A 16,212-nucleotide genomic window follows, 5' to 3' on the forward strand; every position below is an offset into this window, starting at 1 on the left:
GACAGTTATGACTATATGATGAAGAATTCCTTGTGGTTTTGTGGACAGTTATGACTATATCATGAAGAATCTCTTGTGGTTTTGTGGACAGTTATGACTATATGATGAAGAACCTATAGTGGTTTTGTGGACAGTTATGACTGTGTGATGAAGAATCTCTTGTGGTTCTGTACACATTTATGACTGTGTGATGAAGAACCTGTTGTGGTTTTGTGCAGTTATGAGTGTATGATGAAGACCCCCTTTGTGGTTTTGTGGACAGTTATTACTGTGTGATGAAGAACCTCTCGTGGTTTTGTGGACAGTTATGACTGTATGGTGAAGAACCTCTTGTGGTTTTGTACACAGTTATGACTGTGTGATGAAGAATCTCTTGTGGTTTTGTACACAGTTATGACTGTGTGATGAACAACCTCTTGTGGTTTTGCACACAGTCATGACTGTATGATGAAGAATCTCTTGTGGTTTTTTACACAGTTAGGACATGTGTGATGAAGAATCTCTTGTGGTTTTGTGGACAGTTATGACTATATGATGAAGAACCTCTTGTGGTTTTGTGGACAGTTATGACTGTATGGTGAAGACCCTCTTGTGGTTTTGTGGACAGTTATGACTGTGTGATGAAGAACCTCTTGTGGTTTTGTGGACAGTTATGACTGTATGGTGAAGACCCTCTTGTGGTTTTGTGGACAGTTATGACTGTGTGATGAAGGCCCTCTTGTGGTTTTGCACACAGTCATGACTGTATGATGAAGAATCTCTTGTGGTTTTTTACACAGTTAGGACATGTGTGATGAAGAATCTCTTGTGGTTTTGTGGACAGTTATGAATATATGATGGTGAACCTCTTGTGGTTTTGTGGACAGTTATGACTGTATGGTGAAGACCCTCTTGTGGTTTTGTGGACAGTTATGACTGTGTGATGAAGAACCTCTTGTGGTTTTATACACAGTTAGGATTGTGTGATGAAGAATCTCTTGTGGTTTTGTGGACAGTTATGACTATATGATGAAGAATCCCTTGTGGTTTTGTGGACAGTTATGACTATATCATGAAGAATCTCTTGTGGTTTTGTGGACAGTTATGACTATATGATGAAGAACCTATAGTGGTTTTGTGGACAGTTATGACTGTGTGATGAAGAATCTCTTGTGGTTCTGTACACATTTATGACTGTGTGATGAAGAACCTGTTGTGGTTTTGTGCAGTTATGAGTGTATGATGAAGACCCCCTTTGTGGTTTTGTGGACAGTTATTACTGTGTGATGAAGAACCTCTCGTGGTTTTGTGGATAGTTATGACTGTATGGTGAAGAACCTCTTGTGGTTTTGTACACAGTTATGACTGTGTGATGAAGAATCTCTTGTGGTTTTGTGGACAGTTATGACTGTGTGATGAACAACCTCTTGTGGTTTTGCACACAGTCATGACTGTATGATGAAGAATCTCTTGTGGTTTTTTACACAGTTAGGACATGTGTGATGAAGAATCTCTTGTGGTTTTGTGGACAGTTATGAATATATGATGGTGAACCTCTTGTGGTTTTGTGGACAGTTATGACTGTATGGTGAAGACCCTCTTGTGGTTTTGTGGACAGTTATGACTGTGTGATGAAGAACCTCTTGTGGTTTTATACACAGTTAGGATTGTGTGATGAAGAATCTCTTGTGGTTTTGTGGACAGTTATGACTATATGATGAAGAATCCCTTGTGGTTTTGTGGACAGTTATGACTATATCATGAAGAATCTCTTGTGGTTTTGTGGACAGTTATGACTATATGATGAAGAACCTATAGTGGTTTTGTGGACAGTTATGACTGTGTGATGAAGAATCTCTTGTGGTTCTGTACACATTTATGACTGTGTGATGAAGAACCTGTTGTGGTTTTGTGCAGTTATGAGTGTATGATGAAGACCCCCTTTGTGGTTTTGTGGACAGTTATTACTGTGTGATGAAGAACCTCTCGTGGTTTTGTGGACAGTTATGACTGTATGGTGAAGAACCTCTTGTGGTTTTGTACACAGTTATGACTGTGTGATGAAGAATCACTTGTGGTTTTGTACACAGTTATGACTGTGTGATGAACAACCTCTTGTGGTTTTGCACACAGTCATGACTGTATGATGAAGAATCTCTTGTGGTTTTTTACACAGTTAGGACATGTGTGATGAAGAATCTCTTGTGGTTTTGTGGACAGTTATGACTATATGATGAAGAACCTCTTGTGGTTTTGTGGACAGTTATGACTGTATGGTGAAGACCCTCTTGTGGTTTTGTGGACAGTTATGACTGTGTGATGAAGAACCTCTTGTGGTTTTGTGGACAGTTATGACTATATGATGAAGAACCTCTTGTGGTTTTGTGGACAGTTATGACTGAGTGATGAAGAATCTCTTGTGGTTTTGTGCAGTTATGAGTGTATGATGAAGACCCTCTTGTGGTATTGTGGACAGTTATGACTGTATGATGAAGACCCTCTTGTGGTTTTGTGGACAGTTATGACTGTGATGAAGAACCTCTTGTGGTTTTGCACACAGTTATGACTGTATGATGAAGAATCTCTTGTGGTTTTTTACATAGTAAGGACATGTGTGATGAAGAATCTCTTGTGGTTTTGTGGACAGTTATGACTGTATGATGAAGACCCTCTTGTGGTTTTGTGGACAGTTATGACTGTGATGAAGAACCTCTTGTGGTTTTGCACACAGTTATGATTGTGTGATGAAGAATCTCTTGTGGTTTTGTACACAGTTATGACTGTATGATGAAGAACCTCTTGTGGTTTTGTGGACAGTTATGACTGTATGGTGAAGGCCCTCTTGTGGTTTTCTGCACAGTTATGAATGTGTGATGAAGAACCTCTTGGGGTATGATGAAGAACCTGTTGTGGTTTTGTGGACAGTTAAGACTTTATGATGTAGTTTACAAGATTACAAAAAGTAAACTACAGCCTAGAATGTTTTGTGCGCAATTATGACTGTATGATGAAGACCCTCTTGTGGTTTTGTGGACAGTTATGACTGTGATGAACAACCTCTTGTGGTTTTGTACACAGTTATGACTGTATGATGAAGAATCTCTTGTGTTTTTTTACCCAGTTAGGACATGTGTGATGAAGAATCTCTTGTGGTTTTGTGGACAGTTATGACTATATGATGAAGAACCTCTTGTGGTTTTGTGGACAGTTATGACTGTATGGTGAAGACCCTCTTGTGGTTTTGTGGACAGTTATGAGTGTGTGATGACGAACCTCTTGTGGTTTTGTGGACAGTTATGACTGTGTGATGAAGAACCTCTTGTGGTTTGTGGACAGTTATGACTATAAGATGAAGAACCTCTTGTGGTTTTGTGGACAGTTATTACTGAGTGATGAAGAATCTCTTGTGGTTTTGTGCAGTTATGAGTATATGATGAAGACCCTCTTGTGGATTTGTGGACAGTTATGACTGTGTGATGAAGAATCACTTGTGGTTTTGTACACAGTTATGACTGTGTGATGAACAACCTCTTGTGGTTTTGCACACAGTCATGACTGTATGATGAAGAATCTCTTGTGGTTTTTTACACAGTTAGGACATGTGTGATGAAGAATCTCTTGTGGTTTTGTGGACAGTTATGACTATATGATGAAGAACCTCTTGTGGTTTTGTGGACAGTTATGACTGTATGGTGAAGACCCTCTTGTGGTTTTGTGGACAGTTATGACTGTGTGATGAAGAACCTCTTGTGGTTTTGTGGACAGTTATGACTATATGATGAAGAACCTCTTGTGGTTTTGTGGACAGTTATGACTGAGTGATGAAGAATCTCTTGTGGTTTTGTGCAGTTATGAGTGTATGATGAAGACCCTCTTGTGGTATTGTGGACAGTTATGACTGTATGATGAAGACCCTCTTGTGGTTTTGTGGACAGTTATGACTGTGATGAAGAACCTCTTGTGGTTTTGCACACAGTTATGACTGTATGATGAAGAATCTCTTGTGGTTTTTTACATAGTAAGGACATGTGTGATGAAGAATCTCTTGTGGTTTTGTGGACAGTTATGACTGTATGATGAAGACCCTCTTGTGGTTTTGTGGACAGTTATGACTGTGATGAAGAACCTCTTGTGGTTTTGCACACAGTTATGATTGTGTGATGAAGAATCTCTTGTGGTTTTGTACACAGTTATGACTGTATGATGAAGAACCTCTTGTGGTTTTGTGGACAGTTATGACTGTATGGTGAAGGCCCTCTTGTGGTTTTCTGCACAGTTATGAATGTGTGATGAAGAACCTCTTGGGGTATGATGAAGAACCTGTTGTGGTTTTGTGGACAGTTAAGACTTTATGATGTAGTTTACAAGATTACAAAAAGTAAACTACAGCCTAGAATGTTTTGTGCGCAATTATGACTGTATGATGAAGACCCTCTTGTGGTTTTGTGGACAGTTATGACTGTGATGAACAACCTCTTGTGGTTTTGTACACAGTTATGACTGTATGATGAAGAATCTCTTGTGTTTTTTTACCCAGTTAGGACATGTGTGATGAAGAATCTCTTGTGGTTTTGTGGACAGTTATGACTATATGATGAAGAACCTCTTGTGGTTTTGTGGACAGTTATGACTGTATGGTGAAGACCCTCTTGTGGTTTTGTGGACAGTTATGAGTGTGTGATGACGAACCTCTTGTGGTTTTGTGGACAGTTATGACTGTGTGATGAAGAACCTCTTGTGGTTTGTGGACAGTTATGACTATAAGATGAAGAACCTCTTGTGGTTTTGTGGACAGTTATTACTGAGTGATGAAGAATCTCTTGTGGTTTTGTGCAGTTATGAGTATATGATGAAGACCCTCTTGTGGATTTGTGGACAGTTATGACTGTGTGATGAAGAACCTTTTGTGGTTTTTTGGGCAGTTATGACTGTGTGATGAAGAATCTCTTGTGGTTTTGCACACAGTTATGACTGTATGATGAAGAATCTCTTGTGGTTTTGTTGACAGTTGACTGTGTGATGAAGAATCTCTTGTGGTTCTGTACACATTTATGACTGTGTGATGAAGAATCTCTTGTGGTTCTGTACACATTTATGACTGTGTGATGAAGAACCTGTTGTGGTTTTTTGGACAGTTATGACTGAGTGATGAAGAACCTCTTGTGGTTTTGTGGACAGTTATGACTGTATGGTGAAGAACCTCTTGTGGTTTTGTACACAGTTATGACTGTGTGATGAAGAATCTCTTGTGGTTTTGTACACAGTTATGGCTGTGTGATGAAGACTCTCTTGTGGTTTTGTGCAGTTATGACTGTATGATGAAGACCCTCTTGTGGTTTTGTGGACAGTTATGACAGTGTGATGAAGAACCTTTTGTGGTTTTGTGGGCAGTTATGACTGTGTGATGAAGAATCTCTTGTGGTTTTGTGCAGTTATGAGTGTATGATGAAGAATCTCTTGTGGTATGATGAAGAACCTGTTGTGGTTTTGTGTACAGTTATGACTGTATGATGAAGAATCTCTTGTGGTTTTGTGGAGAGTTATGACTGATGAAGATTCTCTTGTGTTTTTTGGACAGTTATGACTGTGTGATGAAGAACATGTTGTGATTTTGGGCACAGTTATGAATGTGTGATGAAGAACCTCTTGTGGTATGATGAAGAACCTGTTGTGGTTTTGTGGACAGTTAAGACTGTATGATGTAGTTTACAAGATTACAAAAAGTAAACTACAGCCTAGAATGTTTTGTGCGCAATTATGACTGTATGATGAAGACCCTCTTGTGGTTTTGTGGACAGTTATGACTGTGTGATGAAGAATCTCTTGTGGTTTTGTACACAGTTATGACTGTGTGATGAACAACCTCTTGTGGTTTTGCACACAGTCATGACTGTATGATGAAGAATCTCTTGTAGTTTTTTACACAGTTAGGACATGTGTGATGAAGAATCTCTTGTGGTTTTGTGGACAGTTATGAATATATGATGGTGAACCTCTTGTGGTTTTGTGGACAGTTATGACTGTATGGTGAAGACCCTCTTGTGGTTTTGTGGACAGTTATGACTGTGTGATGAAGGCCCTCTTGTGGTTTTGCACACAGTCATGACTGTATGATGAAGAATCTCTTGTGGTTTTTTACACAGTTAGGACATGTGTGATGAAGAATCTCTTGTGGTTTTGTGGACAGTTATGACTGTATGGTGAAGACCCTCTTGTGGTTTTGTGGACAGTTATGACTGTGTGATGAAGAACCTCTTGTGGTTTTATACACAGTTAGGATTGTGTGATGAAGAATCTCTTGTGGTTTTGTGGACAGTTATGACTATATGATGAAGAATCCCTTGTGGTTTTGTGGACAGTTATGACTATATCATGAAGAATCTCTTGTGGTTTTGTGGACAGTTATGACTATATGATGAAGAACCTATAGTGTTTTTTTGGACAGTTATGACTGTGTGATGAAGAACATGTTGTGATTTTGTGCACAGTTATGAATATGTGATGAAGAACCTCTTGTGGTATGATGAAGAACCTGTCGTGGTTTTGTGGACAGTTAAGACTGTATGATGTAGTTTACAAGATTACAAAAAGTAAACTACAGCCTAGAATGTTTTGTGCGCAATTATGACTGTATGATGAAGACCCTCTTGTGGTTTTGTGGACAGTTATAACTGTGTGATGAAGAATCTCTTGTGGTTTTGTACACAGTTATGACTGTGTGATGAAGAACCTGTTGTGGTTTTGTGCAGTTATGAGTGTATGATGAAGACCCTCTTGTGGTTTTGTGGACAGTTATTACTGTGTGATGAAGAACCTCTTGTGGTTTTGTGGACAGTTATGACTGTATGGTGAAGAACCTCTTGTGGTTTTGTACACAGTTATGACTGTGTGATGAAGAATCTCTTGTGGTTTTACACAGTTATGGCTGTGTGATGAAGAATCTCTTGTGGTTTTGTGCAGTTATGACTGTATAATGAAGACCCTCTTGTGGTTTTGTGGACAGTTATGACTGTGTGATGAAGAACCTTTTGTAGTTTTGTGGGCAGTTATGACTGTGATGAAGAATCTCTTGTGGTTTTGTGCAGTTATGAGTGTATGATGAAGACCCTCTTGTGGTATGATGAAGAACCTCTTGTGGTTTTGTGTACAGTTATGACTGTATGATGAAGAACCTCTTGTGGTTTTGTGGAGAGTTATGAATGTGATGAAGATTCTCTTGTGTTTTTTGGACAGTTATGATTGTGTGATGAAGAACATGTTGTGTTTTTGTGCACAGTTATGAATGTGTGATGAAGAACCTCTTGTGGTATGATGAAGAACCTGTCGTGGTTTTGTGGACAGTTAAGACTGTATGATGTAGTTTACAAGATTACAAAAAGTAAACTACAGCCTAGAATGTTTTGTGCGCAATTATGACTGTATGATGAAGACCCTCTTGTGGTTTTGTGGACAGTTATAACTGTGTGATGAAGAATCTCTTGTGGTTTTGTACACAGTTATGACTGTGTGATGAACAACCTCTTGTGGTTTTGCACACAGTCATGACTGTATGATGAAGAATCTCTTGTGGTTTTTTACACAGTTAGGACATGTGTGATGAAGAATCTCTTGTGGTTTTGTGGACAGTTATGACTATATGATGAAGAACCTCTTATGGTTTTTGTGGACAGTTATGACTGAGTGATGAAGAACCTCTTGTGGTTTTATGCAGTTATGAGTGTATGATGAAGATCCTCTTGTGGTTTTGTGGACAGTTATGACTGTGTGATGAAGAACCTCTTGTAGTTTCGTGGACAGTTATGACTGTATGGTGAGGACCCTCTTGTTGTTATGTAAACAGCTATGACTGTATGATGAAGAACCTCTTCTGGTTTTGTGCACAGTCATGACTGTGTGATGAAGAACCTCTTGTGGTTTTGTGGACAGTTATGACTGTATGATGAAGAACCTCTTGTGGTTTTTTGCACACTTATGACTGTGTGATGAAGATCCTCTTATGGTTTTACACACAGTTATGACTGTGTGATGAAGAATATCTTGTGGTTTGTACACAGTTATGACTGTGTGATGAAGAATCTCTTGTGGTTTTGTGCAGTTATGACTGTATGATGAAGAACCTCTTGGTGTATGATGAAGAACCTGTTGTGGTTTTGTGGACAGTTATGACTGTATGATGAAGAACCTCTTGTGGTTTTGTGGACAGTGATGACTGTGTGATGAAGAATCTCTGGTGGTTTTTTGCAGTTATGACTGTATGATGAAGACCCTCTTGTGGTTTTGTGGACAGTTATGAATGTGTGATGAAGAACCTCTTGGGGTATGATGAAGAACCTGTTGTGATTTTGTGGACATTTATGACTATGATGAAGAACCTCTTGCAGTTTTGTGGACGGTTATGACTGCGTGATGAAGAACCTATTGTGGTTTTGTGGACAGTTATGACTGTGTGATGAAGAATCTCTTGTGGTTCTGTACACATTTATGACTGTGTGATGAAGAATCTCTTGTGGTTTTGTACAGTTAAGACTGTGTGATGGAGAATCTCTTGTGGTTTTGTGCAGTTATGACTGTATGATGAAGAACCTCTTGTGGATTTTTGGACATTTATGACTGTGTGATGAAGAATCTCTTGTGGTTTTGTGCAGTTATGACTGTATGATGAAGACCCTCCTGTGGTTTTGTGGACAGTTATGACTGTGTGATGAAGAACCTTTTGTGGTTTTGTGGACAGTTATGACTGTATGGTGAAGGCCCTCTTGTGGTTTTCTGCACAGTTATGAATGTGTGATGAAGAACCTCTTGGGGTATGATGAAGAACCTGTTGTGGTTTTGTGGACAGTTATGACTGTATGATGAAGAACGTCTTGTGGTTTTTTGGACAGTTATGACTGTGTGATGAAGAACGTCTTGTGGTTTTGTGGACAGTTATGACTATGTGATGAAGGCGCTCTTTTGATTTTGTGGACAGTTATGACTGTATGATGAAGAACCTCTTGTGGATTTTTGGGCACTTATGACTGTATGATGAAGAACCTCTTGTATATCCAAAGGAGTTGAATCAAGTGCAACTGGACTTGGTATATATCCGTAAAAACCTTTCGCCTCTCATCCAAGAGGCTTTCTCAGTTCATGCCTTCCTGATTAGACGAAGCTCGTCTGACTGGCTGGTGATGAGACTCAGAATTTATCCTCTTTGGAGTCGTTATCAGAGCTATAGATGTCCATTGCTCTTTGTGTCCCGATGTTCACAAACGCCCATCGCTAACAGAGCCAAAGATATGAGTGGCTCTCCTGTGCTCCGATGTCCAGCCGCGCCCGTCGCCATCGGAGTTATTGATTTGCATTTGTTTAGCAGCGATGGTCGTTGGGGGTGTTAGTTTCGACTTCATTATTCAGTGGTCATGAGAGTTGTTGGAGCCGTTAGTGACTGACTGTTGTTCTTGGAGGCTAGGCTTCTTGGTAGAGATGAAAGGACGGCATTGTAAGTGGGAGATAGGTGGTGTCGCAGACCTCCTTCTCTGTTGAGGGAGGGTTTTTCCAGTTTCGCATAGATGGCTTCCTTCACCCCTCTTTCAAACCATCGATCTTCTCTGTCCAAAATGTGTACGTTGCTGTCCTCGAAGGAGTGTGTCTTCTCCTTTAGGTGTAGATAGACCGCTGAGTCTTGTCCTGAGGAGTGTGGCCTTCTGTGTTGGGCCATCCGTTTGTGTAGTGGTTGTTTGGTTTCTCCTATGTGTAGGTCAGTGCAATCCTCATTGCATTGTACAACATACACCAGACTGCTTTTCCGGGTGTGTGGTACACGGTCTTTGGGATGAACCAGTCTTTGTCGAAGTATGTTGCTGGGTTTGAAGTATACCGGGATGCGGTGTTTGTTGAAAATTCTCCTGAGTTTCTCGGAGACCCCAGAAACATACGGGGATTACTGTGCTATTCCTTCTGTTCCTTTTCTCCTCGTCACTCACCTGGTTGGTCTTTTTGGAACATGTTGCAGTTTTCACAAAGGTCCAACTGGTGTAGCCGCAGGTTTTTAAAGCTCCCCTCAGTTGTTTGTGTTCTTCTCGTTGGGCCTGAGTGTTGCTGGGCACATTGTCAGCTCTGTGTTGCAGAGTTCTGATGACACCCAGTTTGTGTTCCAGCAGGTGGTGTGAGTCGAAAAGTAGATATTGGTCTGTGTGTATAGGTTTCCTTAAACCCCAATGGGGAGGCTCCTGTCTTCCCCAATGTGGACGTCACAGTCCAAGAAGGGCAAACTGTTGTTCTTTACGTCTTCCCTTGTGAACTTAATGTTCTTGTCCACTGAGTTGATGTGTTTGGTAAACGCTTGCACCTCTTGTGTTTGGATTTTGACCCATGTGTCGTCCACATATCTGAACCAGTGGCTCGGAGGTGTTCCTCTGAAGGAGTTCAGGGCCCTGTGTTCTATATTTTCCATATATAAGTTGGCCACAATGGGCTATACTGGTGAGCCCATTGCACAGCCGTGTTTCTGTCTGTAAAACTGGCCCCTGAATTGGAAATATGTAGTGTTCAGGCAAAGGTCCAGTAGTTGGCAAATCTGGTTTGGGCTGAGGTTGGTCCTATTGTGGAGGGTGTCATCCCATAGCAAACGTTGCCTCACAGTTTCCAAAGCCTCCATGGTTGGGATGCAGGTGAATAACGAGGTCACGTCGTAGGATACCATGGTTTTATCCGGTTCCAGTTTTACGCCTTGGACCTTGTCCACGAAGTCAATGGAGTTTTGGATATGGTGAGGTGTTTCGCCCACTAAAGGGGTGAAGATGTTGGCTATATGTCTGGCAATGTTGTACGTGACTGAGTTTATGCTGCTGACGATGGGCCTGAGGGGGGTTTCATCTTTATGGATCTTAGGGAGTCCATATATGCATGGAATGTTATCTTGTGGGTAGAGACGGTGGTATTGTATCCGATCAATGTATGATGAAGACTGTCTTGTGGTTTTGTATACAGTTATGCCTGTGTGATGAAGAACCTCTTGTGGTTTTGTGGACAGTTATGACTGTGTGATGAAGACCCTCTTGTGGTTTTGTACACAGTTATGACTGTGTGATGAAGAACCTCTTGTGGTTTTGTGGACAGTTATGACTGTGTGATGAAGACCCTCTTGTGGTTTTGTACACAGTTATGACTGTGTGATGAAGACCTTCTTGTGGTTTTGTGGACAGTTATGACTGTGTGATGAAGACCCTCTTGTGGTTTTGTACACAGTTATGACTGTGTGATGAAGAACCTCTTGTGGTTTTGTGTGATGAAGAACCTCTTGTGGTTTTGTGCACAGTTGTGACTGTGTGATGAAGATTATCTTGTGGGTTTATGCACAGTTATGACTGTGTGATGAAGAACCTCTTGTGGTTTTGTGCACAGTTATGACTAGGGTTGGGTATCGTTTGAACATTTTCAATACCGATACCAAAACCCATGCCTCCAATTCGATATGATACCTAAATTATACTTTTTCCGATACTATATAATATGAAAACCTTATAGGATTATCAGCAAACTACTTTTCTATACAGCGAGCACCATTGTGTTATTTTGGTTCTGTACTCTCTAGCACTCTGAGATTGAAAGGATACAATGACAATGAGGTCATCGTGCAGACTGACATCTTTAATGTGTGTTTGCTCATTCTCATTTTGCATTCTTATGCAGGAAGATAAGCATAGTATCTGCCCTTTCTGGCAGGAGACGCGCCCTTTCTACACTAATTGTGTCCCCAGCTGTTGCGAATGTTTGGTCAACCGGAGTGGAGGATGCTTGGGGACACAAGTACCTAGCACTTAGACCAAACAAGACTGGTAAAGTCTCCTTTCTCTCAAACCACCAGATTACTGGATTTGTTGAGGTCAACACATTAGGTAGGCTTCTATACAGCTCCAACTGGCTTCATCCTCAAAGAGTTCATGTATTTACTGTTACTTTTCCTAGTAGAATGTATCGGGAATGTGCCAACCAGCTGGCTGAGGTCTTCACACCTGTATTTAACCTCTCACTGTCCCAATCTAAAGTCCCGGCATGCTTTAAGACCACCTCTATCATTCCTGTCTCCAAGAAACCAACATCCACATGTCTGAATGACTACCGACCCATAGCACTCACCCCCATTGCCATGAAGCGCTTTGAAAGACTGGTTGGCTCACATCAAAAACATTATCCCCCCCATATTCGACCCACATCAGTTCACCTACCATCCCAGAACGTCTAAAGAGGATGCCATTGCCACTGCCCTGCACGTTGCTCTGACCCGCCTTGAACTTAACAACACATACATCCGGATGCTGTTTATAGATTACAGCTCTACCTTCAACACTATCATCCCCGCCAAACTAACCACCAAACTCCTCTCCCTTGGCCTCAACCCCTCCCTCTGTAACTGGATCCTGGACTTCCTGACCAACAGACCTAAGTCTGTTAGGTTAGGTGACCACACCTCCTCCACCCTGACCCTCAGCACGGGTGCCCCTCAAGGCTGTGTTCTGAGCCCCCTCCTTTTCTCCCTCTTTACCCACGACTGCCTGCCAACTCACCCTTCAAATGTTATAGTTAAGTTTGCAGATGACACCACAGTCATTGGCCGTATCACCAACAATGACGAGACGGCCTACAGAGACGAGATTGAGCACCTCACATCATGGTGTACTACCAACAATCTTGTCCTTAATGTGCAGAAGACAAAGGAGCTGATTGTGGACTTCAGGAGGTCTAGAAGTTGCAGCCACTCCCCCATACATCAATGGGGTAGAAGTGGAGTGTGTTTCCAGCTTTAAATTCCTTGGAGTCCACATCAGTGAGGACCTTTCGTGGCCATTAAACACCCAGACCCTTGTGAAAAAGGCCCAACAACACCTGCATTTCCTGAGGAGGCTGAGGAGCGCCCGTCTATCCCCCAAAATTCTCACCAACTTCTACCACTGCACCATAGAGAGCATCCTGACCATCTGCATCTCAGTGTCGTACGGCAACTGCACCTCAGTAGACCAGAAAGCTCTGCAGCGGATCGTCAAGGCGGCCCAGCATATCACCGGTACCCAGCTCCCAGCCATAAAAGACATTTATCATAAACGCTGCCTTCGAAGGGGTCTGAGCATCAGCAGAGATCCAACCCACCCCAACCATGGACTGTTCTCCCCCTGCGCTCTGGGAGGCGCTACAGGAGCCTCAGAGCCCGCACTACCAGGCTCAAAAACAGCTTCTTTCCACAAGCTGTTGTCCACCTGAACTTGGCTACCCACTGAATGTCTGTAGATATTTTTAAATATTTTGTACTCCAGCTCTCTTTTAACTTATTTTAGCTTTTGGTCCTTGTGTGTGTATATCTTATACTGTGTTTGCTGTGTTTGTCTGTGTCTGTCTTGTACTGTTTGGTGAAGCCACAGCCCTCATTTAGTTTTTAACATGTGCCTCCTGCACATTGTTTTTAATGACAATAAATTGAATTGAATTGAGTTTTCGTCTCACCGGTCACCTTCTCTTCTTTGTCTAGGAGTCGTATGACATCACAGTTTTTATTGGTATACGTATGTGAAGATTGACTAGTTCAGTGTTGGTTTTCTCTCCAGCCTGTAAGCCGCCGGTGGAGCCCATCATCACAGTGGAAGGTCTGAGGAAGCGTGGAGGTCGTAACCCCGTGGAGAACGCTATGCAGCTGAAGGAGAAACGCTCGCGTACCCAGGAGGCCAAGGACATCCGGCGGGCGCAGAAGGAGGCGGCAGGGGGAGGCTATACGGACCGCAGTGCGTCCTCCACACCCGTCAAACTGGGGCGTGGAGGTACGGGCCGACGGCCTGACCTGATCCTGGAGAAGGGGGAGGTCATTGATTTCTCCTCCCTGAGCTCCTCGGACAGAACCCCCCTCACCAGCCCCTCCCCCTCTCCTTCACCCGATTTTTCCGCCCCTGGCACCCCTGCCTCCCATTCTGCAACACCCAGCCTCCTGTCAGAGGCGGACCTCATCCCCGACGCCATGCCTCCCCAGGCGCTGTTCCACGGTGAGTTTAACCTTTGACCAGACAGTTCTTACATCACACTGGTTACGATGGTGATCACTGGTTCTGCGAGAGAGTCAGTAGTTCATCATGAGACTTTTTTCCGTGTTTCTTTTCCTGAAACTCCCCCCCCCCCCCCGCCCCACACACACACAGATACACAATATTTCAGAAAATGGAAATTTAAATACCTTTTGCTCCATTTCATTGTGAAGTTGTTCCACCAGGTTCAAATTTATGTCATCCCGGTGCAACAATGTAGGCCACACCAGATCCTCCACCTGAAACCCAAACGGCGCCTTCTTACAGATCAAATCATTAAGCCACTGCCAAGCACCTAACTATGTCTTAAAGTGCAAATAACAGTCCAGCTACCTGTAACGTTAAACACATACAGTACATTAACAATCCTACATGTAATGTTAAACACATACAGTACATTAACAGTCCAACATGTAATGTTAAACACATACAGCACATTAACAGTCAAACATGTAATGTTAAACACATACAGCACATTAACTGTCCAGCTACCTGTAACGTTAAACACATACAGTACATTAACAGTCCAACATGTAATGTTAAACACATACAGTACATTAACAGTCCAGCTACCTGTAACGTTAAACACATACAGTACATTAACAGTCCAACATGTAATGTTAAACACATACAGTACATTAACAGTCCAACATGTAATGTTAAACACATACAGTACATTAACAGTCCAGCATGTAACATTAAACACATACAGTACATTAACAGTCCAACATGTAACATTAAACACATACAGTACATTAACAGTCCAGCTACCTGTAACGTTAAACACATACAGTACATTAACAGTCCAACATGTAACGTTAAACACATACAGTACATTAACAGTCCAACATGTAACATTAAACACATACAGTACATTAACAGTCCAACATGTAACATTAAACACATACAGTACATTAACAGTCCAACATGTAATGTTAAACACATACAGTACATTAACAGTCCAGCTACCTGTAACGTTAAACACATACAGTACATTAACAGTCCAACATGTAACATTAAACACATGCAATACATTAACAGTCCAACATGTAACATTAAGCACATACAGTACATTAACAGTCCAACATGCAACGTTAAACACATACAATACATTAACAGTCCAACATGTAACGTTAAGCACATACAGTACATTAACAGTCCAACATGCAACGTTAAACACATACAGTACATTAACAGTCCAACATGCAACGTTAAACACATACAGTACATCAACAGTCCAACATGTAACGTTAAGCACATACAGTACATTAACAGTCCAACATGCAACGTTAAACACATACAGTACATTAACAGTCCAACATGCAACGTTAAACACATACAGTACATTAACAGTCCAACATGTAACGTTAAGCACATACAGTACATTAACAGTCCAACATGTAACGTTAAACACATACAGTACATTAACAGTCCAACATGTAACGTTAAACACATACAGTACATTAACAGTCCAACATGTAACGTTAAACACATACAGTACATTAACAGTCCAACATGTAACATTAAACACATACAGTACATTAACAGTCCAACATGTAACGTTAAGCACATACAGTACATTAACAGTCCAACATGCAACGTTAAACACATACAGTACATCAACAGTCCAACATGTAACGTTAAGCACATACAGTACATTAACAGTCCAACATGCAACGTTAAACACATACAGTACATTAGCAGTCCAACATGCAACGTTAAACACATACAGTACATTAACAGTCCAACATGCAACGTTAAACACATACAGTACATGAACAGTCCAACATGTAACATTAAACACATACAGTACATTAACAGTCCAACATGCAACGTTAAACACATACAGTACATCAACAGTCCAACATGTAACGTTAAGCACATACAGTACATTAACAGTCCAACATGCAACGTTAAACACATACAGTACATTAGCAGTCCAACATGCAACGTTAAACACATACAGTACATTAACAGTCCAACATGCAACGTTAAACACATACAGTACATTAACAGTCCAACATGCAACGTTAAACACATACAGTACATCAACAGTCCAACATGTAACGTTAAGCACATACAGTACATTAACAGTCCAACATGCAACGTTAAACACATACAGTACATTAACTGTCCAACATGCAACGTTAAACACATACAGTACATTAACAGTCCAACATGCAAC

General features: G+C 41.4%; 1 protein-coding gene across 1 annotated transcript in view; it reads left to right on the forward strand.

The window, feature by feature from the left end:
• Positions 1 to 16,212, forward strand: part of kat14 (lysine acetyltransferase 14) — a 74,221-nt gene that overhangs the window by 24,646 nt on the left and 33,363 nt on the right. The window contains exon 5 of the mRNA XM_056280051.1: positions 13,560 to 13,988. Within this exon, the coding sequence (XP_056136026.1) occupies positions 13,560 to 13,988 (429 nt within the window). The remainder of the gene's footprint in view (positions 1 to 13,559; positions 13,989 to 16,212) is intronic.

The sequence above is a fragment of the Lampris incognitus genome, chromosome 5 (genome assembly GCF_029633865.1).
Source record: "Lampris incognitus isolate fLamInc1 chromosome 5, fLamInc1.hap2, whole genome shotgun sequence".
NCBI classification, from domain to species: domain Eukaryota; kingdom Metazoa; phylum Chordata; class Actinopteri; order Lampriformes; family Lampridae; genus Lampris; species Lampris incognitus.